The sequence below is a fragment of the Lytechinus pictus genome, chromosome 1 (genome assembly GCF_037042905.1).
Source record: "Lytechinus pictus isolate F3 Inbred chromosome 1, Lp3.0, whole genome shotgun sequence".
NCBI lineage: Eukaryota > Metazoa > Echinodermata > Echinoidea > Temnopleuroida > Toxopneustidae > Lytechinus > Lytechinus pictus.
The window spans coordinates 27,944,189-27,969,257 of NC_087245.1; the positions used below are offsets into that span (position 1 = coordinate 27,944,189).

Genomic DNA, 25,069 nt, shown 5'->3' on the forward strand with positions numbered 1-25,069 from the left:
GATGAAAAATCAAATAAACTTTGATACTTACTTACCTACAGAAACAATTTTATTTGTCATTCATAAATTAAGATGTATGTGGACTTATGTTTACTTGTGCATGTATCTTTTTTTTCAAAGCTATCTGACAGCATTAATCATTGTAAATATTTGATTTAAATGTAGGTAATCAATATGTTTGAAGAATTCATATTCTTCTTTTGAGAAAGAAAAAAATGTTTATCATGAACGAAAATGATTGATCATATTCTAATCAATGGCATGTATTTCAGACTTGGGCATACAAGTACCAAAAAGTAAACTGGGCCCCTGTTATATACGAGAAGGCCACACTGGCACTCCCAGAGGCTACTGTGGAAGTACGACAGCCTTTTGACTGGAAAACACTCTCTGTGAACAGGCCGTATCCATGCCCAGTTAGCAATCTCCGAGAGTCTGGGGTAACAATCTGGGGAACTCTGGAAGGAAGAAAAGCACACCTCCTTGTTGGAACAGGTATTTGTAGAGATAAAGGGAATAATATGGAAACTTTTAAGAATGAAAAAGAAAATAGAGAGAGGGAAGAATAGAGAGGGAGAAGAAGAGAATGGGGCAAAGAGGAGGATGGAGGAGAGGAGAGGTGGAGGGAGAGAGAGAGAGAGTGAGAGAGAAAGGATGTAAGCCATTGTATTTGTTTTCTAGGTCCCTCTCTTCAAATCATTTGCCCACTGCTTGCATAGGTATAATTACAAGCCTTCTTATTGATAATGATAATATTCTCCTTTCATATAGCACTAAATTCATCGAAACAACGTCTCTAAGCATTTTACAGATAACACTAGAGAGCACAAACTTACAAAGAACTAATCATAACCATAATTATGGAGGCCAGAGAAGAATGTAGGAAAAAAGAATCGAGCAACACTGCATTTACTTGAGCAAACTTATTGAAGCTTGAGACATTCTTCTTGGATAGAAAGGATAAATATGTTTCCTAAATTTGTTCTGTCATCAGGTTGTCAACTTCGTATGGCTGTTCCAAGCCACAGTGAGCTAGAATTTGCTGCCCTCACAGTTCAAGATGGAGGTGTTTTCCAAGTGGACAGTCTCTACAATATGACCCAGGACGCATGGAATATCAAGGTAATAACAATACCAAGTATTGAGCACATGAGGGTATATGAACATAGCAACTGCACTATTAGATTGATAAATGGGTTTATTTCTGTCAGGGATATGCTCCGCTGAAACAGACTGGCTCAGCGGTATGTGTACAGTAGGAGGAGGACAAAGAAATTCAGAAAATGTGAAAAAAAAATCTTTGAAACAGTAGATATATCAGTCTACTGCACTGTATAAATGGACCTATAATCATGATGATGAATAAGGAAGTGTAAAACTAAAAACTTGATTTTTTCATCTCCATAAATAGAGCAAAATTTATTTCAATCCTTAGATTGAATTTTCTCTCTATAGTAATGACATCAGGGCCCCATTGCATAAAATATATTGCATGACACCTAGATATATCCTTGTTATTTGATTGGTTGTTTGATATTGATCATTCAGCCCATTTTACAATGATGTCATATACCGTGCAATTTTGGATCCATATGATTTTGTCTATTGCATGCGCGCATCCAGACAGCAGGCAACACAAAACCACTCGTGTTTGAATTATGACCGAGCTCGCACTGCATGACCATATTTTGCATCAAAATTCATAAATTTCATATGAAAAAGAATCAATTTTTAGGTGTCATATGATATAAACCAAATAATGAATGTTCTTTTCAGTTTTTCAATGGACAGAATACTTCATTTGGTGAAAGATGAAATGAATGATCCATTCGACTTGGTTACGCCTCGTTGAATGGATCATTTCATCTTTCACCTCATGAAGTATTCTGTCCATTGCACTCATGAACATTCATTATTTGTATACCATAGCAACTTTGCCTTAGTTCCCAATGGTACAGTGTATCTTTCATGGAATCCCTTATTTTGATCGCTCGTAAAGATGAGCATCATTACCATGAATTGCATGGCAAAGTTAATATGTTAGTTACTCTAATGCAATTATAGGACCCTGGACCCTTTTTTCAGGTCCATCAACAGAAAATTAATAAATATCTCTCTTTTTTTCACACATCAAAAAATGTATTTCTTCTCAAAATTTAAGAATACATGTAAGCAATAAGTCAATGTAAATCTTGTATATTCCTATATTAGGCAAAAAAACATTTTATTCTTATTTTTAGGGGCTACTTTTCATAACTTAGCACCTAAATGTGCAACGTTGGATAAGCTTTAACAATGCAATGGGATAAATGGAGATTTTCCAGGGTTCTTTTTGAGTTTCCATGGGTCCTTTCTGAAGGATTTCAGGGGCTAAATTGCCCTGAGCCCCCATTTAATTTTTCCTGATATGCACCTCACCAAACATCAGAGTCGCCTCTTTCATGCGGGCATCACACAAGTATCCTATTATTTATAATCCTAACATTCATCATAGTTAGACCATGTGGGAAAGCTACTCTGAAAGATGCATACGTAGGTATATATGGCCCTTCAAATCCTGCCATAGTGGGGCATTATTTTATCCCGTATATTGAAAACATGGCTTGTTTAGAAGTATATTGAGCACCAATTTGACCGCCCTCCCTCTAAACAGGTATGGCCTTTTGAGGGTGAGTGCCATGCATGCAAGACCGGAACTGTTACCATAGAAGGTGGAGGTATATTGACTGCAAGGGCATTGACCTTGGACACCTACTCACTGGTTGTGGATTCCCAGGGCACTGTGACTGCAAGTGGACAAGGCTTGATAGATGGTCCTGGTTACCATGGTGATGATACCAGTGGAGCGGGGCATGGAGGAATAGGAGGCAGAGGGTCGGGTCAAGGTCTGTATCCTGGAAATAAGTACATTATCATGATAATGATAAGAATAAACCTCAATTTTAAAACATTTATTTATTCATTCATTCAGTTATTATTGAATTTGATTGTCATTCTGATGATACTACATTGTAACATTTGTGCTAATAAGTTTGAAAGCTATTTTTCTTTCATTTCATTATTTGAAATTTCTCACGTTTTTTTGTTTAATCCAAAATAATTGTGATCTCATTCCAAGTGTGATATGTGTAAGTGTTGTCATATAAATAATTTTAAGGTAGAAGCTAGGTAGTAAATATGATCCAAATATATTTTTTGATAATTTGTTTCCCTTGTAGAAGCTCATGTTGGAGTCACATATGGATCAGTGAGACAACCTGCAGACTTTGGAAGTGGAACGGGTGGTAGTAATGGAGCAGGTAATGATGGGGAACAAACCAAATTTTAGATATTATGATAAAAGTCACCTTTTGAGAGGATATTGTTAGGTTTGTTTTCTTGAGGGTGGTGTAGCAATCTTTCAAAATTTGTGTTCATCTGTGATGTGTGTAATATTCACTTTAATGTTTGTTCAAGAGATCCCCTTGGAATGCCTGCCTGAAATCAACAAAATAGTTTTTACTGAATTTATTTCGACCCCCCCCCCCCACAAAAAAAACCACCTAGAAACTGGTATTGGTGTCAAGAGATGTAATCACTGCAATGATAACAAATGGAATAAAATCTTCCAAAGGTCACATGCATCTTACCCAACACTTTCAGCTGGTATTTGTAATATTTTTTTTTAGTTTGAGGGTATTTGAAGCATCACAATCATGTGCTCTTTGAATTCATTTGTAATATCTTATCTAGATATGAAAATAATAAGATTAAGGCAGCTCATAATGATTATTTCCATCTTCCCCACAACTTTTATTTATCTTTAAAGGAGGTGGAGTGCTTCGTTTTATAGTTGAGACAGTATTAGAGGTGGAAGGAACTTTACGTGCTGATGGCAATGGAGCTGCAGGAGGACCTGGATGTAGTGGTGGATCTATTTGGATTACGTGTCAAGAACTGAAAGGCTCCGGCATCATTATGGTAACTAGTCTTATTATTGCAAGTAGATTTTCAATTGTAATGGTGATCTCTGTGATTTCTAGTTCCCCATCACTTCAAACATGATGGTGAATGATGGTGATGGTGATAGTGATGATGATGATGATGATGAATGCTTGCTATGGATGACAAGTGATGAAGAAGATGATTATTATTGTAATGATGATACCAATCAAACTATCGCTGATGATAAGGATGATCGAAATATTGATAAGGATGATTAAAATGTTCACGATAAGGTCGATCGAAATGTTCATTATATAGATAATAAAAATTTGATAATAAGTATCATCAAATGTTGATGATAATGGTAATCTCATGTTGATGATAAAGATAATCAAATGTTGATGATGATCATATGCTAATGATGAGAGTGATCAAAATATTGATGATGATTAATTTACTTTCAGGTTAATGGTGGGCAAGGTTGGAGTTCTTCCTTAGGAGGCGGTGGTGGAGGACGTTTAGCTGTCTACTACAAGACCCTTGATTGGTGGTTTGGGGAGTTCCAGGCATACGGTGGATCAGCAAGTAATCAAAGAAATGGTGGTGCTGGAACTGTGTATCTAGAGGTATATATTCTTATGCCCCTGCAGACAAAGTCCGGAGGGGGGCATTAAGCGTTGCCTTTGTCCGTCCTTCCGTCCGTCCCCCCACTTAGTTTCCGCGCAATAACTCAGAAGATATTTAATGAATTTAAAAAAAAATCTGTGTGTAGGTAGATGACACAAAAATACAGGCTAAGTTCGAATTCAGAGTCTGCAGGTCAAAGGTCACAGCTCGTGAAATATGCGAGTTGGTTTCCTCGCAATAACTCAAAAAATATTTAATGAATTTAAAAAAAATTTGGTGTGTAGGTAGATGACACCGAAATACAGGCTTAGTTCGAAATTCGGAGTCCGCAGGTCAAAGGTCACAGCTCATCATATATGCGAGTTGGTTCAAAGGTCTAAATTTGTTCATTATATATATACATTTATTGGTTTCTGCACGATATTAAGTTCAATCATATTGAATGAATTTCTGATCGCATTAAGCAGAGGCATCTGTGTCCTTTGGAAACATCAAATTTCTTTTTTCTTTTCTTTTCTTTTCCTCTTTTGAGGTACTTTATTTCATAAAATCAAATAACAATAATATTCACATGTATACAAAACTAATCAACAGGTGTAGAAAAAAAATGAGTACATTCAGATGCAGAAAGGGTAAGAATTTATATCTAGAACAGAAACATATCAAGTTCTTCTAATACTTGATTCTTATTTTTGTATTTCCACTTAACAATATCTGAAATCACTTTAAATACCATCCAAATTGACTGACTATTAAACAATTTATTCCTGAATTAATTTTACATAATACCTTGTAAACTGCATATTGCGAATAAACTAATGATACTGTAGGTTAATCAAATTAAATTTGGATTCACTGATGTTAAAACCAATTACAATAACCTTTTCTTCTGAATAAGTGTCCTTTTGAAACAAATCTTACGACAATTCATGAACCCTTTTCCAAAAATCAGCTACTTGGTGACATTTTAACAAAATGTGAGTAGATGATTCAGGTTTGTTACAAAATGAGCAAATAATATTTGACGAGATTTTCTTTGAAAATGCAAAATATTGTGCAGTAATTTGAAATTGAACTGTCTTACTTTATTATCTCTAATATTTTTCAACTTAAAATCTAATATGTGCTTCCATGTTGGCAGTTGACAACTTTCCTTCCACCACCATCTAGATGTATAGCAATAACGATTGGCAAATTTTCTTCAACTTCTTTATAACCATAGTAAATACAGTCTAACCGGTCTTATTGGCCACCTGTCCAATGTTTACACCTGTCTCCAGTGGCCACCAAAATTGTTTCCCATTTTAAAGTTATGTGTATTATATAACCTGTCTATAATGGCCATCTGCCCCTATTGGCCACTTTTTTCTGTTTCTCTTGGTGGCCTTACTAGATAGGTTTGACCGTAATTTAATTATTTAGGCACAAGTTTTTAGCAGCAAATTTGATGAACGTTTTTCACACCGCCATTCTTGCGTTCCCAGTTAATTTATGTATGCAGAAATGGAAGGATTCAAATATAAAAGATGCTGCTGAGCAGGGATTCTCCTGAAAGACATAACTTATATTTTTGTTTTGGGGCCTTTCATATACATGTAGAATCAATTATTTGTCTGATTCTTCTCTAAATGATGACGTTTGGTACATTGATGTTCAGCATCCAATGTTTTGGAGAAATTATGATTGATTGTTTGAAACATCTTGTAATTAAACATTTATGAAAATCAAGACTAAATTTTCCTAGAGAAATTTAAATTTCTCTAGGAAATGTTCATAGTATTAACATTTGTTTGAATCCTTTCTTCCAGCATACACTCTGCTACATTATATTACATACATGTATGTCGTTATATTCTGTTCCCCAGGTTGAGTTTGGTCATTTACTCCATCATAAAAGTTTTAAAGCACTTTTAAACTGTTTGACCTGAGAATGATGGCTCAATGGTAGAGTGCCCGCCTCATCAAGAGGAGGTCGTTTGTTGGATTTCCAGCCAAGTCATGCCAAAGACTTTTAACAAATTGGACGATTTGTCTTCTTGCCAGGCCATTGGCTGTTTAGAGTTGAGAAGGTCTATGACTAGAAATAATATATCTATGTTAATATATTTATGTTATTTAGGGCCTGATGGAAGATATGCTTGTGGCTAGAGTGGTAAACATTGGTAAAGAAGGACCTTTTTTATCATTATTCCCATATTTTCATATGTGTAATGCAAGGTTATAAGTGTTGTAGCACGATCATGAATCGAACCAATGTACATGGTATTCCCAGATCAGTGCTTACCATTCGGTAAGACACCTCTGTATGCACATCAATTAAGTTTTTGATCCAGTTTCATGTTTTTTTTGTGTGTTCAGGATCAATCTATTGGCAGGCAAAACCAGACTCTGTACATGAACAACAATGGTCAGCTCCCTCCTTCCGAGGTCATCGCGTCTTATGACTTGGTCTCGTTAGATTCCTCTCGCACATGGCTCTCAGACCACGACTCCAATATGACCTTTGACATTGATACTCTTACCTTGATTGGCAGTTCTCACATGGCTCTTGATCCAAGCATCCATCAGTATGTTTTACAAAATATAGCCCTACATTTTTGGAAGTATACTGATTGAAGCATTGTTATCTGAATTTGATAAGTTTGTAGTGACTGTGCTATTTGTGTTATATTTGAGGACTCAGAATGGGACATCAGAGATATTCCATTAGTTATAGCCACAAATGGTAGATGAGTGTAACATCTCTTATATTCCATGAAATAAAACCATCCAATAGTTTTGTTATTATCTATCCCCCCAAAAAACTGATTAATATAATTATGTTACTTATCACACCCAGTCAATATGGGGCCCCACTTCATCATTTCATTTTCATTATTTTGATCACAATAATGCTCCTTACATTTACATCCTACATACATGTAGCTCTTCATAACATCATTAAGTATTATTTGGGATTAAATTGATTGTGTGCCTTGTCCATTGCCACAGGGGCACATTTGTGCATTCACGGAGACCATGGAATACTGCACTACATTTTACTATCTTGAAATCATATTATTTTCATTCAGATTTCAAGCAAAAATATTAGTCGGTGACCAGGAATCATACCTGCATGTTGGGCCAGGCCAAGTCTTTATCATATCAGTTCCAGAATGGGAAGAGCTTGAGGCTAACATCCATGTTTACGAAGGGGGTATCCTGCTGCTGCCACCGGAAGTCACATGTTACAATATTGACATCATTGTGAGGTATCTAAATCAGATCTTTGATTGCAACAAATCATGTATTTTTGTGTCAGATACAATAGACTAATAGGACAGTTGGTATAGCAGGGGTTTTGGATTCCGGTGACATGGAGTCAATTCCCCCATTGTGCGTTAATGCCCTTTGGAAAGGCATTTTATCCTCATTACCAGGTCCCACAAATAGGACCTGAAGCCTTCAAACCTCTGGTTACTTGCTTACAAATATTCATGCTTTCTTAGCAATGAGAAAAAATCACCACCACCTTAATATGTCATAGAGAATTTGAAGGCTAGATTACATGTAGTTTCACAATTGTTTTTGGCTAGGATATAAATTCAAAGAACTATAAACCTGTCTCAATTAAACTGTTGTCATTATCTTTCATTTAGTAAGCATTGATTATGTAGTAAAATTTGTGTTAAAAACTGTGCTTTATTTTGTAATTCCCAACTTCTTTGCATAGCTATTATGTAACAATCGTCTTTATAAGAGCCTGTTGGCAGGTATGTGTATAAAATTATGTCATTTGACAAATAGCATTGATAAAGTAAATTGCATGCTTGCAATTTTCTTTTTTTTTATTAATCAGGGGAACCATTAGTACCCATGCAATGACAGTGGGTAAGGGTTGTCGTCTGCTCCTCTCGACAACGGGAACATCCAGTCTCCTCTCTACCTCTCTAGCCGTTGCCCATGGCAGCCTGGCAGGCCATTACCGCTTTGACTCCCTGACCATTACAGATGGTGGTGAAGTCACCATGACCGAGGATGTCCCTTTGGTCAATCGCAGTTTTGAGCTTACTGTGGACAAACTTCATATTCAGGGTGGAGGTCATATGCATGAGGTTGCCATGGTGATAAATGCTAATCAAGTTATAATAGATGACCTAGGTCATCTGACTGGTGATGTCCATGGTTCGGACTGTGATCCAATTGAAGGTGATGGTCTGCCAGCCGTTGTAGTCAACAGAGGTGCATCAGGTAATAGCCAGATCCACAGAGGTTTAAATTGTTGCTCTAATTGGCTTACAGTTGTACTCAAGTCCCAGGGTAGGGAATCAATATTTCAATCAGTTGTCCTCATGAAACTAAATACATTACACCACTCTCACTTTTCCGAACCTCTTTGGCCCGAATTCACATAGGTGGTTTTGAAAACCCACGGTTGAGTCCATGGTTTATGCAGATTTCCTGTATAAATTACGCTTATTTTACTGCGTATATTAAAAAATGCCAATGCTGATGCGCGCTTTTGTCACAGGGCGTCAAATTGACACCTGTTGTCGTAGTTATCCATGCTATTTTATTCATGAGTCCACTTTTTTTATTCATGAGTCAACTCTTCAAACAGTGGACTCATTAATAAAATTACGTATCATACCATGGTGACAGGCGTCAATTTCGCGCACTGTGAAAAAAGTGCGCATCAGCATTAGACATTTTTTATACACGCACCCGATACATGCTAAATTAAGCGTAATTTATACAGGGATTTTGCATAAACCATGGATTCAACCGTGGGTTTAAAAAACCACGTTTGTGAATTCGGGTCTTTAAGTTCCACTTATCTGTGTACACTGATTGGCCTATTCTCCACACATGGTCCTGTTGATCCCTTTAGGATGTTTATGATTATATTACTTGGTTATCTATTATTGAACTGGATGAATATCCAGTGGTTTTAAAGGTTATTTATTGCTTTGTATGTGCCACAATAGAGTATGTCATGGATTTATATTTCTTTATCACTTCTATTATAGTTGGAATATTGGTGGTAGAATCAGAAGTATTAAAAGAAGTAGAATCAGTATCACTTAATCCAGATCAATTAATTGCGACAAACTAATTCATCTGAAAGGATTTACGGTTGATTTATCTCTTGTATTAATTACATAAGGATAAAACTTTTCAGTATTTGAAGAGCTGGAAGTGGATGTTTTCTTTGATTTGATCAATTAGGTGCTGGACATGGAGGTAGAGGTGGGCGTGGCTCAAACCAACCAATCACAGGTGCAGCCTTTGGTCACGTGTACGAGCCTTCCAGCTTGGGTTGTACAGGAGGGGGCGCGGGTGGCGGCGACGGAGGAGGACATTTGGTTCTTCATGTGAATGACACCTTAAAGATAGATGGAACGATAAGTGTGAATGGAGCTGATGGATGGAGAAATGCTGGGGGAGGTGGGAGTGGAGGGTCTATTGAGGTACACACAAGACTAATGCAGGTAAACTCCCTCACTTAGGTTTTTTTTTCTCAATTTGTATCACAAGCATTAAATTTTAGACCAGCTTAGCTGGGGTAATATACATGTAGAAGTGCCTTGAGCAGCTATACAATTACAAGCCATCTGTATTATTTTGTGTATGTATGTAAATAATACCAATCAAATCGCAATAAAAGTGATTGGTTAACATTGGTTTGACTTTTAAAAAATCTGAGCTAGAAGGTCACACTTGTCACCTGTGTCTGTGATATGTTACAAAAATGAAGCCCTGAAAAAATTGTGTTCGAAAATAATTATTTAGTGCTTCAAAAATTGAAATATAAAGTGACCGAAAACACCATCTTAATTTCATCCCATACACTTATGTGTACTATTTAGGCGTCTATAAGACGCCTATTTACAAAATCGGGGTTTGCCTTGTAGTTTTAGCTTTTCATTCTCAATAATGGTTGTTTTCAGGGTTTATTAGTTCTAATACATGCACTTGTACACATGTTTCATCTTGGTTTGAGAATTTTTCAAATCGGCTGCTCACAAAGTTAAACAATACCTTTAAAGCAACAATGCCACAGCCACCTGACATGGAATCAGATGCAGCCCAAACTTCTCAATTTGTTTACTACCTACATGTAGAATGCAACATTTTGATCATTTGATCTTATGATATGCCCATAATAATAGTGATATTCACACCCATGCCACAAATATGTTACCAAGTAACACTTGGATCACCGTTTGCTTCCAAACATTCCTGTTTTTTTTATAAAGTTCAAATTAACTAAATCTTAATTCATTTGTTTTCCCTTTTTTTTCACAAGAATTGTGCTTTTCTTCAGTGTACGATAGTCCTTGGAGAAATGTGATTTAAATTAAATTACTTTGACATTCTGACATGTAGATGAGGAGCTAAATGTAGAGGTATCCCACCATTTATGACAATTGAATGTTTGACCACAGTTTGCCTTCTCTACACTGTCAGTTATCTTGATTGTATAATTTTTTTCCTAATGTTTGATGAGAAAATTGACAAACGTTGAATTGTGGAATCTATTCGCACTTTGCTGTGTTGTATATGACATTACAGGGCTATGGCACGGTCTCAGCTAATGGAGGAAACGGACACACATATTCAACTAGCTACCAAGGTGGAGGGGGCGCTGCTGGACGAATTGCTGTTTATTTCTCATTGAACAGGACGTTCTCTGGTTCCTTTGAGGCACATGGCGGTTTATCAGGTGGTCCTCGTGCAGGCCATGGTGGGCCTGGAACCATGTTCTTTTACCATACAGGTTAGTTGATTACCAGTGTCCCTCAGAGTGAATCTTAATAATTTGATGCTTTCATTTAATAAGAATATTAAATCTAGCATTCAGAATATTAACATTATCTTAACAAAGGAAATCTGAATCACAAAATTATGATACTGATAGACTTCCTCACTGAGATAATTTTTTTTCTGTAAAATATATTGTTTGCAGTGTGAAGATATTACATCTTAAAATGATATTGTGCATATTTCAGAATTTAATCACCGCACTTTGATTGTGGATAACCATGGGAATGACCCATACAACGATGCCATCAGTAGCTATGCAGATGTAACAAGGGACTCTGGACGAGCTTGGATCCTACCTTCATCTGGGAATCATGAGTTTTCAGGTAGGTCGATTGATGGCAAAAATACTACTCTACCACACTTCATACATGGTATCATATTAATACCCTGGCTGTAGGATTTGAACCCATGACCCTATGGTTGAAAAGGGAGAGTCAGTACCACTACACTATGCAACCCCTTATGACTCTTGTAGTTCCATTCATTTGTTACATGTACATGCAGGTCTTTTTTATATGAGCCATTTGTGATTTTATGTGTTTATAAGTTTTTTCCTAGTTTAATACTACAATGAAAATACAGAAAAAAGTACATAATAAATCATTATAAACTATTTTTCAAGAAAAATTATACATGTACAACGTTATCATGACTAAATATATTGTTGGAACAATTGAATTTTTGTTTGTTTTGGTATTTTGTCTAGGCAATGATAATTATCACTTTGAGGAGTTCCAGCTCCATGGCAATGCTCATCTGGCGGTGTTGGCAGAACCGTGGAATGAAACGGCAAGCTTCTACTTCGAGAACATGATTGGAGATCGCTCAGGGACCCTTCATGTTGGGCCCCAGCAGACCATGGACCTCTATCGCTCTCAGATAGACCTTCCATTCAACGTTCATGTCTATCAAGATGGTGTCCTTGGCCTTGCTAATCACACCATTGTACATGGTGTCACTATCACCATGGAAGGCACTCTTGTGTTTGTGGAAAACCTTACCTTGCATCATGGTGGTCGCTTCAACTTGAGGAGAGGTGGTCGTACAGCAGTTGCAGCGGAGATTGGACATTACGAATTTGATACTGTTCATGTTCAGGATGATGGATATATCCAGATGACCTCTGACCCTGTGGATGACCCAGGAATGACCTTTCGGGTCAGAGCTCTCCAAGTGGATGGTGGAGGTGTGGTTGAAGGCACGCATCTATATGTGCATGCTGAGAACATCACCATTGATGCAGGAGGGTTACTGACTACAAATGGTCAGGGATACTCGGTGGAGAACGGCATGCCGTTGTATCCTAATGGAACATTCAGGAGGGGACTGCATGGAATCATCAATTATGGTCAAGGATATCTGCAAGGAAGTTATTCTTCTGGTGCTGGTCACGGGGGTAGTGGAGGCCATGGTCATGGTGGGTACCATTTGTCATTAGGGGTGGGGGATGGTCTACTGGAAATGTAAAAGTAATTTATTATCATTAATATCAAGTGTTCAAATTTATGTTACATGTAATATAGCATTGTAAGTGGCATAATTTTATTAGAAAGGCACCTTTGATTAAAATGCATCCTTGTATTTCTTCAAATGTTTGTAGTTAGTAGAGTAGGCCCTATTATATGAGAAGATGCAAAAAGGTTTCATTCGATGTTTATGGAAGCAAGTAAATTGAGAACATTTGTTTTTATGAGATACTGACAAAGAAACAATTTGCTGAAAAATAATATGTATCTAAGATTTAAAGGTACATCATTAAAATGCCTTTTTTATTTCATTCTTGTAGGTGGGAGACAGACTGGGAAGCCATACAGTGATTTATATGAGCCTGAAGAGTTTGGTAGTGCAGGAGGTGGTAGCTTAGGTGGTACAGGAGGAGGGCGTATCTGGTTCAATGTGACAGATACCATTCATATTGATGGCATTGTGTCTTCTAACGGTGCCTCTGGTGGTACCAGAAGTGGTGGAGGAAGTGGAGGTAGTATCTGGATGCATTGTAACCTGATCAAAGGATATGGCTCAATTGAAACCAATGGTGGCCAGGGAGGGAGTTACTCTGGTGGCGGAGCAGGCGGACGCATAGCGTTGTACTTTTGGCAGAATCGTACATCGACAGGATTCAAGTATGATTCCCATGGTGGTATAAGAGGTTCGGGAACCACTGAAGGTGGCGGACCCGGCACAGTCTTTCTGTATCACATGGAACATGACCATAGATCGCTCTATGTGGACAATGCTGGAATTGAACCCCAAGAAAAGCTGGTCGACTGGGAGAGGTTAGATGAAGATGGGTGCAGAGCATGGCTCCTGCCTCTGTCTGGTTTGCATCCTTTCGCTGGTTCAAACAATGAATTTCATTTCGAAGAACTCCAGATCTATGGCAATGCTCATGTAGCCATTTTAACACCTAATGAAACCAGGGATGCAGTGGGAATCTTCATGGACTCCAGTGCGGGTACTAATCCATTTGAAGCATCCAGTGGTTTGACCTTGTCAGTTTCATCAGCTCCTGTGATGCACTTTCTGTACATGATAGGAGATCGTACAGGATCTTTCCACATTGACAACATGCAGGAAATGGATTTTGACAGAGAAGACATCGATCTCCCTTTCAATGTGTACGTCTATCAGGGAGGGCATTTAGGACTTGCTAATAGGACTGTAGTTCACGGTGTGGAGATATACAATGCTGGCACCATGTCCCATATCCAGAATCTTACCCTTCACCATGGTGGGTTCCTGTGGCTGATGCATGGGGGACATACTGCAGGTGAACCAGAAAGTCATTACCAGTTTGAGGTTGTCAGGATTCAGGACAGTGCAGAGATTCATGCTGTCACAGACCCAATCTCAGAGCCGGGAATAACTTTCCTGACCGATGCCTTCTTTATTGAGGGTGGTGGTAGGATGCAAGGTACAAAGCTCACCATTCACGCCATCAACATCACTGTAGATGATGCCGGACTGTTGTCTGCTGATGGAACTGGCTACCGTTACCACCACAGTGATGACACTCATGAAATGGATTCCTTACATGGAGCTGTCAATCCCGGGAAGCCACCAGATAACTCACAGTCTGGTGGGAGTCATGGTGGAACTGGAGGAAGAGACCAAAATGGTCAGTCTGGACTCCCTTACGGTGACCTGTATCAGCCGTATGTCTTTGGAAGTTCTGGAGCAAGAGTTGGTAGTGGCTCAGGAGGGGGTATCATCTGGATGAATGTTACAGGTATACATGTATTTACATTGAGCACCTGTTAATAGCAGTAATAACACTAGCTATTATTTGAAATATGGAGATATACTTGATATAATATATGCAGTTATGAGAATAAATCTTATGCTGTTTATTCATAATTCTTAAACCTGTCTAATTGGATCAGTACTTTAGTGATCTGATCTCATGATCTGTTCAAATAGGGAATACAGATGTCTGTTTTAGGCCTGTCCGAAGGTCCAGTAATGTAAATCTTTCCTTACTATTCTTGCATTCCAATCTTAGAATGGTGTAGTGGCTGTTATATCAAATTTCACTGATTGATGTTTTGTAAAATATTCTGATATATCTTTGGTCAAAAGTATATTTGATTTTGAAGGCCTTCTGTATATATGTATAAAAAGCTATCTATGAAGGATGTAACCTAAACTTGTCATCCTTTTCAAAGCTGAAATGCTAGAAAGTAACTTGTGCCAAAAATCATGTTTTAAAGATTTTCATTTTGGCAACTTTTTATTCCAACATTAATATTGATGATATTTTTTTCCCCCAATAAATATCAGATTTTTTGTTCATTTCACTCTACCTATCAACATTATAATGCACTTATAAGTTTTTTTTTTAACAATCCATTGAAGTTCTTAAGATGAATAATCTTTAAAGTCATTTAAATTTGATATAGGCTTTACTGTGGTTTTTATATTCTAAACATTGAAAATACTGATGTTTATTTCCATACATTTGATAATGAGCACCCTTTCGTTTTACAGGTGCGATACACGTGGATGGTGAAGTGACAGCCAGAGGTGGAATCGGAGATGGTCATGGAGGTGGAAGTGGTGGTAGCATTTGGATCTACTGCTTCACCGTCAAAGGCTATGGACGATTCTCAGTCGATGGTGGTGATGGCACAACAGGTGGTGGAGGAGGAGGAGGACGATTTGCTCTGTACTTCAGGGAGAATCTTACTTCAACCGGATTCAGCTATCATGCAAGGGGCGGAAGATCGAACAATGCTGAGAATGGTGGAGCCGGGACTGCGTTTCTGTATGACCTTGTCATAGAACATCGCACACTTATCCTTGACAATGGTGGACTTCAGCCGAGGACTGAGCATCATACACTCTGGAACTACACCGAGGTTGCAAGAGATGGCTGTCGAACATGGATCTTACCACAATCTGGTCGTCACTTTCTTGCTAATGGCACTTACTCCTATCACTTTGAGGAACTTCAGGTGTATGGAGCTGCTCATGCAGCAGTTCTAACTGATCCGGTGGATTCCTTTGCATCTCTTTTTTTCCTTTATATGATAGGGGATCGCACTGGGACGTTCCATATTGGCTTCAACCAGACCCTAGACCTCGAAAGACCGGAAATAGATCTACCATTTAGTGCCAGAGTCTACCATGGTGGTTATCTTGGACTGGCCCCAGATACTATTGTACATGGTGTCAGCATATGGATGCATGGTGAGCTTGATCATGTAGAGTTCCTGATAATCCGTTGGTATGGACACTTCTCAATGGAGCATGGAGGACATACTGAGGGTCAGAAAAGCAGTTTGTACAACTTTACCTCAGTGACAGTACAAGATTTTGCTCTCATGTCTGGCATATCCTCAACCACCTTAGACCCAGGGATCACTCTCACTGTGGAAACCCTAGATATTGAAGGAGGCGGAGAAGCCAGATTTTCTCACGCTTTCATTCAAGCAGAAAATCTTACAATTGATGATGGAGGCCATCTGAATAGTAATGGGCTTGGGTACAATACAACAGACAATATGGACATATCTAAAGGTGTGAATCTTGGCAGAGGTGCAGCACATTCATGGGGTAGTTCTGGAGGCGGTCATGGTGGAACAAGTGGACGTGGTCAAGGGACAGAACTAACCGGCCAACCTTATGGTAATCTCTACGAGCCATTTGATATTGGAAGTGTAGGAGGAGGAGGTAATGGTGGGTTTGGAGGAGGATTCCTCCTGCTCAATGTATCAGACACTGTCAAAATTGATGGAATCATGAGTGCGGATGGAGCCAATGGTGGAGGCACTTCTGGTGGCGGAAGTGGAGGCAGCATCCTCATGAACTGCAATCTCATAAAGGGTAGGGGGTTTATAACGGCTAATGGTGGCAATGGTGGAGGTAGTGGAGGTGGAGGTTCTGGTGGTAGGATTGCCGTGTATCTCATGAGGAATGAGACATTCAGAGGAAAGTTTCTCTCTCATGGTGGGGATGGCTTCGAGCCTGGTGGACCAGGGACAGTATTTCTCTACCATCTTTTCTATAAACATCGTACATTGCTTGTTGAAAATGCCTTCCGTGAGAGCATCTTTGTCGCTCCTATCGACTCATACTTTGATATCTCTAGAGACAGCTTCAAAGCTTGGGTCCTCCCACAGTCAGGAGAGCATCATTTTGCTGGTGGTACCCATGATTATCGCTTTGATGAACTTCAGATCTATGGAAATGCTCACTTTGCAATTCTTGCAGAGCCTCGCAATCACAGTGCCTCACTTCACTTTTTACACATGATTGGAGACCGGTCTGGGGTGATTCATGTTGGTCCTAACCAGGTAATGGACTTGAAGCGTGAATTAATTGACACTCCTTTCAGCTCCTACGTGTACAGAGATGGTTATCTTGGCCTAGGGTATTCTACAATCCTTAGTTACGTGTTCATTCACAATGCCGGTACCATAGACCATATTCATGACCTCACCATGTACAATGGTGCTACAATCTATGCACAGCTATCAGGGTCCACATACAGCCTTCCAGAACGAGAATTCCACTTCAACGGAACTGTACGCATCAAGGCACGGTCGGTTTTCAACTTTTCAGCTCCATTTGCCCCATCAGAATCATACCATTTAAAGGTAATGCCAATCACAGGTAAAAGTGTGAAGAGAGATTTGCCTTGAGCATGATGTTGAACAAAACTGTTAGCTAGCAAAGGAAAATGATTGCATAGATTGCTTTAAAACAACTTTTGACATTTCATCTAATCACATAAAAAACAGCAAATGAGAAAGTGAGAAATAGTATTCTAAAGAATTTGTCAAATTACATATAATACTTAGCAAGAAACATTCTTTTAATTTTGATCAATATCCCTATCAAATATTTGTAGCTGTCCAAATGTATTTTCATACCCTTTTCTTTATCCTTCCCTTCTTCCTAGCAATTCAAGACCTAATTCTATTATTTTGTAAGTTAACAAGTACAATGATGATATGTACATGTTCTTTTTTTTAATGTATTTCAACAAGAATGTTGTGTTTCTTTTGTTGGTAAATTAATTGTTATGCATGTTTTTCATCTTATTTATTTCAATGGACAAATGTATTTTCAAGTATAAAACTACATATTTTAAATCATTTAACTATGATGCACATGTCTTTCTATTATATATGTTTCAAAAGGCAGGATTGGAAAGTTGATATTACTATAGTAATTACAATTCATTCTTTCCATGTTTTTATATCTATATACACTAATAGGCAAGCGTTCTTATTGTCGAAGGAGGTGCCAAGGTATATGGGAAGAACCTGGTTCTAGAAAGTGTAAATATGACTGTGGATGATGGTGGTTACATAGACGTCAGTGATGGAGGACATCTTGCTCAACAAGGACAGGGTTAGAATTCCTTTAATTTCTGATTGTAGGATTGAGTAGGGAAGATAATATATGACAATTATTCTTGTGTATATACTCATATTTTGGTTTTTATGTACTTTGCCTATTTCCATTACAATTGAATTTCAGAATTTTAGGGATCATACTTTTTTAAAAAAATTGGAAGCATCCCAAAGGGAAGATAGGGTATATGGTTTGGATTGAATTGTAAACATAAATGCACGTGAACAGGTACTTGTGAATTACTTGACAACAGATCAAAATTTATTGTACGATTCAATACAACATTTGAAGCACAGTATGTAAATCAATTTTTAATAAATTCGAAATAATTTCCACTTTTATCATTTATTCAATGAATGTTAAACTGAGCTGAACTTCTATTCGTGCAATACATTTACCATGCTGTATTATGAAATACAATGTAATTCATTAATTAATTGAATTAATTTTTATCAAGAGAAATTTAAATCTCATTTAAAAAAACCTATTGCTACATGTATCTGAAAACCGACCTAATCTACATTTCAATTTATGTTTTTGTATTATTTGTACTGTGTATGCTTGTACCTGTCTTAAAAATTCTTGTTCCAAATTGGTGCAATGTCATTGCAGGTGCAGGGATAAGTCATCGCCTCGGTGGCAGTGGGGCATCTCATGCTGGTCTTGGTGGTAGAGGGGGGTGTCAGGGGTATGTCACATGCACCCTTCCCAAGAATCTTCCTTATGGTAACCTCTACAATCCAAGGGACTTTGGCAGTGGTGGGGGTGGAGCAAGAGGTGGTATCGGTAAGTAGATATGTTCCCTTTCGTAAATTAACTTTCCCCTAATACTAATAGTGCATGTTATCATGGTTATGACGTTTTTAGGGGGCTGTACACAGATGTTTCCGAGCAGGCAGGTGGGCTGACTTATAAAAACAATAAATGTATTCATATTAATGAAGAAAAAAAAGGATGAATAAGTCAACTTCTGCGCAGAATTTACTTACCACATCACTACTGCATGAAATAAAAAGTGAAGAAGTAGGTTGACACAATGACATCATAGAATCATGATTCAAACATCGTTCACTATATCAACTTTTTTTAAAAACATGATTCTGTACCAATGTCCCTTTTTGTGATTTGAGACACATTAACTTTTGATTAAACGCAACCATGATTCTGCGAAACCATCTTTCAAAACGTTTTTCAAGTCATCATTCTAGCTGAAAAGTCGTGATTGAACGCAGCCAAGTTTGAAATAAGATTTCAATTACAAAATGTTCATATGTTATTATGTACTGTGTAAAAACCTCTAGGTGGGGGAACTCTGCAGATTCAAGTAGATGATGTTCTTCAAGTAGATGGTACTATAATGGCTGATAGTCTTGATCTAGCCCTGACCTCATCTGGATCCGATAGCTCTGGCGGCAGTGGAGGAAGCATCCTAATTGAGTCAGGAGCTTTTATTGGTGAGCAAAAACTGTCAATTTCTCCAAAGAAATTGCCTTCTTCTACTTCTGTTGTACATGTACATGTAGGTCATTATTAAGCAATGCAACATATTTATTCATTACAGTTGCCTTTGGGTTTAATAAGGTATAGGAATTGAATTATTTTCTGTATGAATATATCCCATTTCTGCCATGGGTATGAAACGAGTGGGCAGGTTTTTACTCCCAAGGGCGGTTTTCCAGCTATTTACCACATTGGGAGTCCATAATACTTGGCAAATTGTGATGAATTATGCATGCTGCAAGTTAGATCTGTAGTACCTTGGTGGAAAGTTACCAATGTAGATAGATGCTTAATGGATTAATAGAGAATTTAAGCATGATTTGTTGGGCCTTTATGCTCAGTGGATTTTGATTTGAACACTCTATTAATTCAAATGAGGATTTTTCACACATTGAATTGGTTGTATCTTATTATCTCCTATGATCATTCTTTCAGGTGGACACACAGGTTCAATACAGGCATTGGGCGGTGCTGCAAAGTACACCAACGGTGGGAGCGGTGCCGGAGGCCGCATAGCTATATACCACCAAACAAATGTTACCCATGGAGAATACCGAGGCTCACTGAGGACGGAGGGTGGTCCAGTAGGCATGGGTGGTGCTGAGGCAGGAGCAGCTGGTACTGTGTACATCAAGCACCTTGATACAGGGTTCTCTGTGCTCAAGGTCGACAACGGTGGTAGGAAGCCAATCACCAAGGAGATTGAAAATGTTGGTACACGGCTTAATTTGGCCGGTGGAACTCGGTCCAAGTCTTCAGTCTACACAGCTACCTCTGGTGTCAGAGTCTCTTCAAGTGGACCAACCTATGATCCTTATCCGTAAGCTGATTAACTTGAAATCTTTGCCAGATTCATTTATATAAAACAAAGGTGTTTTTTACATCTTGAAAGAAATTGATATATTTAAATAAATCATATCCCAGCTTCTAATTTTGTTAATGTTTTTTCCCCCTTTAACTTTGATGCAGAACAATCTGTTCTGTATGAAACAGGGATATTTCTTGTGGGGTGTATGCTGCAATTATACAGTTGTGTTATATAATAAAGGTACCAACAATATAAAGTTGTAGATAAAATGCCCTTTTCATTACATGAGGAGTAGATTGTTTTTACAGTTTTTTAAAGATAGCAGTTAATAGTCTTACATATTATTCATATTCCTGAAAACATAAATGTGATCTTTTGTGGCTTATTTAAAAAAAGAGAATGAATATTTTTATATATTTATGACAATTGCAAAAAGAAAGAATACAATTATGAGTTGCACTTTACGACTGGACATACACATTCCATGATCATAATTTTTTATTCAAGAATTGCATCGTGACCATTCAAGCAGTTTTTTTTTTAGGTAGCAAAGGGGGTATCAGCCATCCTCCCCCCTTGAGCCCCAATTTTTTCAGGGTGATAATTTTAGTGGAATATGTGTACATATGTCCTTCTATTAGTACTTTAATTATTGGCATTGCAATATCCACAGATGATGAATTGCTTCTGTCTACCTGGATAATAATGATGAATTTCTTTTATTTTGTTTACAATAGCCATCATGATGATTATTACTATCTGGCATACCTCTTTGACCAGTCGTATAATGGCGATGCAAGGTCATACTACAGAAGCAGCTATCACAGTGTGGTCTTGACCTTTGACCTTGGAGAAATCTTCTTTCTGAATGTAATCAGAGTTCATGTCCAATGTAATGCTCTTACAAAGTTCAGGGTAAGTGACTGTACTAGAAAACATGTAGCCCTAGAGTAGGGTAGACAGTATTGAAATAAGGTATACCAAACATTTTCAGTCTTATTTAGAGAAGATCTTTTGAATTAATAGAAAAAGAAAATCAGAGGTTATGACAAAATCTTAAATTCATTGTTGAATTGATTTTCCAAAGGAGGGAAATGATTTGAAAACACATCCATGCAATTTTACAAAATTCGGGTATTGCTTATTCAGTATGAAGAGATACAGTAAACCTCTCATGTTGGAAGCAAATTTAACAATGTTACTTCATCCCTTTGCCATTGAATAATTCCCAGAACTTTTTCATGATTGAATGATGAATGTTTTCATTGTCTCCTATTGGTTTCAGGTGGAGTCTTCTTTAGGAGGTACCATCCTGCCAATAACTACAGACTATGTCCTTCCTCCAAACCCATGCCGTGGGTCTGGCCCTTATCTGGAACTGTCCGTTAAACGAAGGGCCGACACTATCAAATTCCATTTGACTTCCACTCAATCAAGTTCTGTGACTTACAGTGATGCTGCATTGTCAGAAATCGAGATCTTTATTGATGAATCTCATGTGCACTCCAGGTAAAGAATTATACATGCATTGTCTTTAAAAAGATTGATTGTATATATTTATATACAGTATACATGATTTAGTTGTGTTATAATGATGAATATGACTTCTTGGAAGATTATCATACAGCTTGGGAAATAATTTTCAGACTATACCATAAGGGATTTTAGACACTTTGTCAAAAGTCAGAGCTTCTTCTTTTCCACAGGAAACCCACAAGCCACAAGTTATTCATTACCAGTCCTCAAATATTTGAAAGATGAGAGTCAGTCCTACTAGACCTGGGGCCCGTTTCATAGAGGACTTGCAACTATTGAAACTTTGCCATTATGGCAACTACCAGGAAATCTTGATTATGATTGGCTGCTGAGCCCTGTTACCATAGTAGTTGCCATTATGGCAAAGTTACAACAGTTGCAAGTCCTTTATGAAACGGGGCCCCAGAATATCTGAATATCATTTTATCCGTAATATAATCCTTCACCTATCGGTAGAAGTACATGCAGTTCTTGATACCTACATGTACCCAAGTGTCATACTGTATGTACACCCATTCCTTACCGTAGGTATGAACACAGAGGACTAGACAGTGCAAGGACCTGGATTGAACCTGCTGGAACCAGTTCTCACCAGTTTGATGAGGTTTATATACTTGGAGGTGCACACCTGGCTTTCATGCCACTAGATTACAACCTTACTGAGCCGGTTTCAGTTCAAGTTGGCCAGCTGTATGGGGATACAACTGGTAAGTACATGTATTACCTCTTGTAAGAAACTCAGATGACGATACAGTGTATCCTGGAGTTGCCAAAGATTGGTTCTTACTATCATGTAGAGATGTTGAATCAGTCCTGGCAGTCTACAGAAGAGACATGTAAAATAAGTCCTGAAAGCTCACACACACCAGCAGGAAAAGTCTTACATATTTTCACGACAGCTTTCTTTCACAATGATTAAACTTACACCGAAGTCACACAATTGTGTAGATACTAATGTATATACCTGACCTGCTGAATACTGATTCTCCTTCCATACTGGAACCAGATATCTTCTTTGAATAAAATATAGGAATAACAGAACTCAGAAGTGAACATATTTGATGAAGAGACTGAAGTAATCTTAATTATTTGTTTTGTAAAGGGGAAACGAATGTTGTTCACCTTTTCAGGTGAAGAGTTCAATTATTGTACTGTAAATAATTGCAAGTTTGCAGTTCAATTCTTGCTTTTCAGCTAACCACTGGTGTTGAAAAATGTATATTAGGCTGGTTTAATTAGAGAGTCCATTTTCATCAAATCCTGCCTGATCTGAGAGTATCAGAGATGTCTTTAATAAACAGTTTCAAAACATTTCCTGGCATTTTTTATTCAGTAATATATTTAACTACATGTACATTATTGTGATTTTATCTTGCCTTATCTTATTTGACTACATTTTGTTTTATTCTAATATAGACAACTTTACTTAGACATCCTTGAACACCATTCCTATATTTGCCAATGCTCAATTCAAATTCCTTCATTTTATCTTTATACTGGCATATGTTTTCTCATGATGCCTTTCTTGTTACCTTATTTTCTTTCTCAGTATTTGAATTCAAATTTTAAAATGAATTGAATCCTCTAAATCCATGTATGATCAATCTGATCTGTATTGAATGAAATCCATGACTTCTGTTCTCTGTTTCCAGGCTATATTCACCTTGGTTTCAAGCAGTCCATGTCTATCAACATCACTCATCCTGATATCTCCTTCAATACAAGGGTCTATGAGGAAGGAAGACTGGTGATGCCTTCTAGGGCATTCTTCAAAGGAGTTGAGCTTATTTCTTCAGGAAATGTTAGTCCACTCTCTTAAAATATGAAGGCTTATACTTCTACTACTACTACTACTACTACTACTACTACTGCTGCTGCTGCTGCTGCTGCTGCTGCTGCTGCTGCTGCTGCTGCTGCTGCTGCTGCTGCTGCTGCTGCTGCTGCTGCTGCTGCTGCTGCTGCTGCTGCTGCTGCTGCTGCTGCTGCTGCTGCTGCTGCTGCTGCTGCTGCTGCTGCTGCTGCTGCTGCTGCTGCTGATGCTGCTGCTGCTGCTACTGCTACTGCTGCTACTGCTACTGCTACTACTACCAATACTGCTACCAATACTACTACCACTACTACTACCACTACTACTACCACTACTACCACTACTACTACTACTACTACTACTACTACTACTACTACTAATTCTACTACTACTGCTACTACTACTGCTACTACTACTGCTACTACTACCAATACTGCTACCAATACTACTACCACTACTACTACCACTACTACCACTACTACCACTACTACTACTACTACTACTACTACTACTAATTCTACTACTACTACTACCACTACTACTACTACTACTAGTGCTATACTACAACTAGTGCTCCAACAACACCAGCATCAACTTCTAATACTACAAACAAAAGCCTACTACTTGTACTACTACTACTACTGCTATATAAGCTTGATGATGTACATGTAGCACAGAGTACACTGACAAAATGAAGTCTCTATGTCCTTTAGAGAGAGTGAAATAAAAATTATGAAGCAACGAACCTCTCTTTTCATACAATGAACATGTAATCACCATGTAACTGATTTATCAATTAATCTCTTTTACTTGTAGTGGGAGTACAAACAAAATGGAAAAGAAGGGTTTTGCAAGACATGCTTCAAGTATGTATTTGCTCTCAATCTTTGCTTTAACACTTTCTCATTTATGTTTTTCCTTTTGTCATTCTGTGCTATTTACTTCATACATATCTCTTTATTTTTTCCAGGTTGCAGGGATTGATGATCTGTTTGTCTTTGATGGTGGTTTTGTTCACTTGGATGCCAATGGTAGCCTTGGTTATGACAGCGATCCTAGAGAACACACTTTGTCTAGTCTACACATACAAGATGGCGGGACCTTCTGGCTGGAGAGCATAGATGTTTGTGATCGTGTGAGCCTGTCTGCATACAACATCACTGTAAGTACTGCAAGATTGTAAACAGTGGTGAACAAGC

The 25,069-nt window shown here is 38.0% G+C and overlaps 2 protein-coding genes across 2 annotated transcripts in view; both read left to right on the forward strand.

Moving 5' to 3' along the window:
• The window catches only part of LOC129265182 (uncharacterized), a 71,276-nt gene extending 52,263 nt beyond the window's left edge, over positions 1 to 19,013 (forward strand). The window contains exons 16-32 of the mRNA XM_064104068.1: positions 273 to 495; positions 995 to 1,122; positions 2,654 to 2,885; positions 3,219 to 3,299; positions 3,809 to 3,960; positions 4,389 to 4,550; positions 6,910 to 7,118; positions 7,623 to 7,802; positions 8,390 to 8,781; positions 9,760 to 10,022; positions 11,107 to 11,311; positions 11,544 to 11,681; positions 12,065 to 12,775; positions 13,145 to 14,587; positions 15,346 to 17,456; positions 18,081 to 18,216; positions 18,832 to 19,013. Coding sequence (XP_063960138.1) covers positions 273 to 495; positions 995 to 1,122; positions 2,654 to 2,885; positions 3,219 to 3,299; positions 3,809 to 3,960; positions 4,389 to 4,550; positions 6,910 to 7,118; positions 7,623 to 7,802; positions 8,390 to 8,781; positions 9,760 to 10,022; positions 11,107 to 11,311; positions 11,544 to 11,681; positions 12,065 to 12,775; positions 13,145 to 14,587; positions 15,346 to 17,456; positions 18,081 to 18,216; positions 18,832 to 19,013 — 6,948 coding nt within the window. The remainder of the gene's footprint in view (positions 1 to 272; positions 496 to 994; positions 1,123 to 2,653; positions 2,886 to 3,218; positions 3,300 to 3,808; positions 3,961 to 4,388; positions 4,551 to 6,909; positions 7,119 to 7,622; positions 7,803 to 8,389; positions 8,782 to 9,759; positions 10,023 to 11,106; positions 11,312 to 11,543; positions 11,682 to 12,064; positions 12,776 to 13,144; positions 14,588 to 15,345; positions 17,457 to 18,080; positions 18,217 to 18,831) is intronic.
• The window catches only part of LOC129265193 (uncharacterized), a 112,837-nt gene continuing 105,310 nt past the window's right edge, over positions 17,543 to 25,069 (forward strand). The window contains exons 1-8 of the mRNA XM_064104079.1: positions 17,543 to 18,216; positions 18,832 to 19,673; positions 20,155 to 20,539; positions 21,265 to 21,442; positions 21,813 to 22,036; positions 22,592 to 22,770; positions 23,716 to 23,864; positions 24,841 to 25,032. Coding sequence (XP_063960149.1) covers positions 19,577 to 19,673; positions 20,155 to 20,539; positions 21,265 to 21,442; positions 21,813 to 22,036; positions 22,592 to 22,770; positions 23,716 to 23,864; positions 24,841 to 25,032 — 1,404 coding nt within the window. The 5' untranslated portion in view covers positions 17,543 to 18,216; positions 18,832 to 19,576. The remainder of the gene's footprint in view (positions 18,217 to 18,831; positions 19,674 to 20,154; positions 20,540 to 21,264; positions 21,443 to 21,812; positions 22,037 to 22,591; positions 22,771 to 23,715; positions 23,865 to 24,840; positions 25,033 to 25,069) is intronic.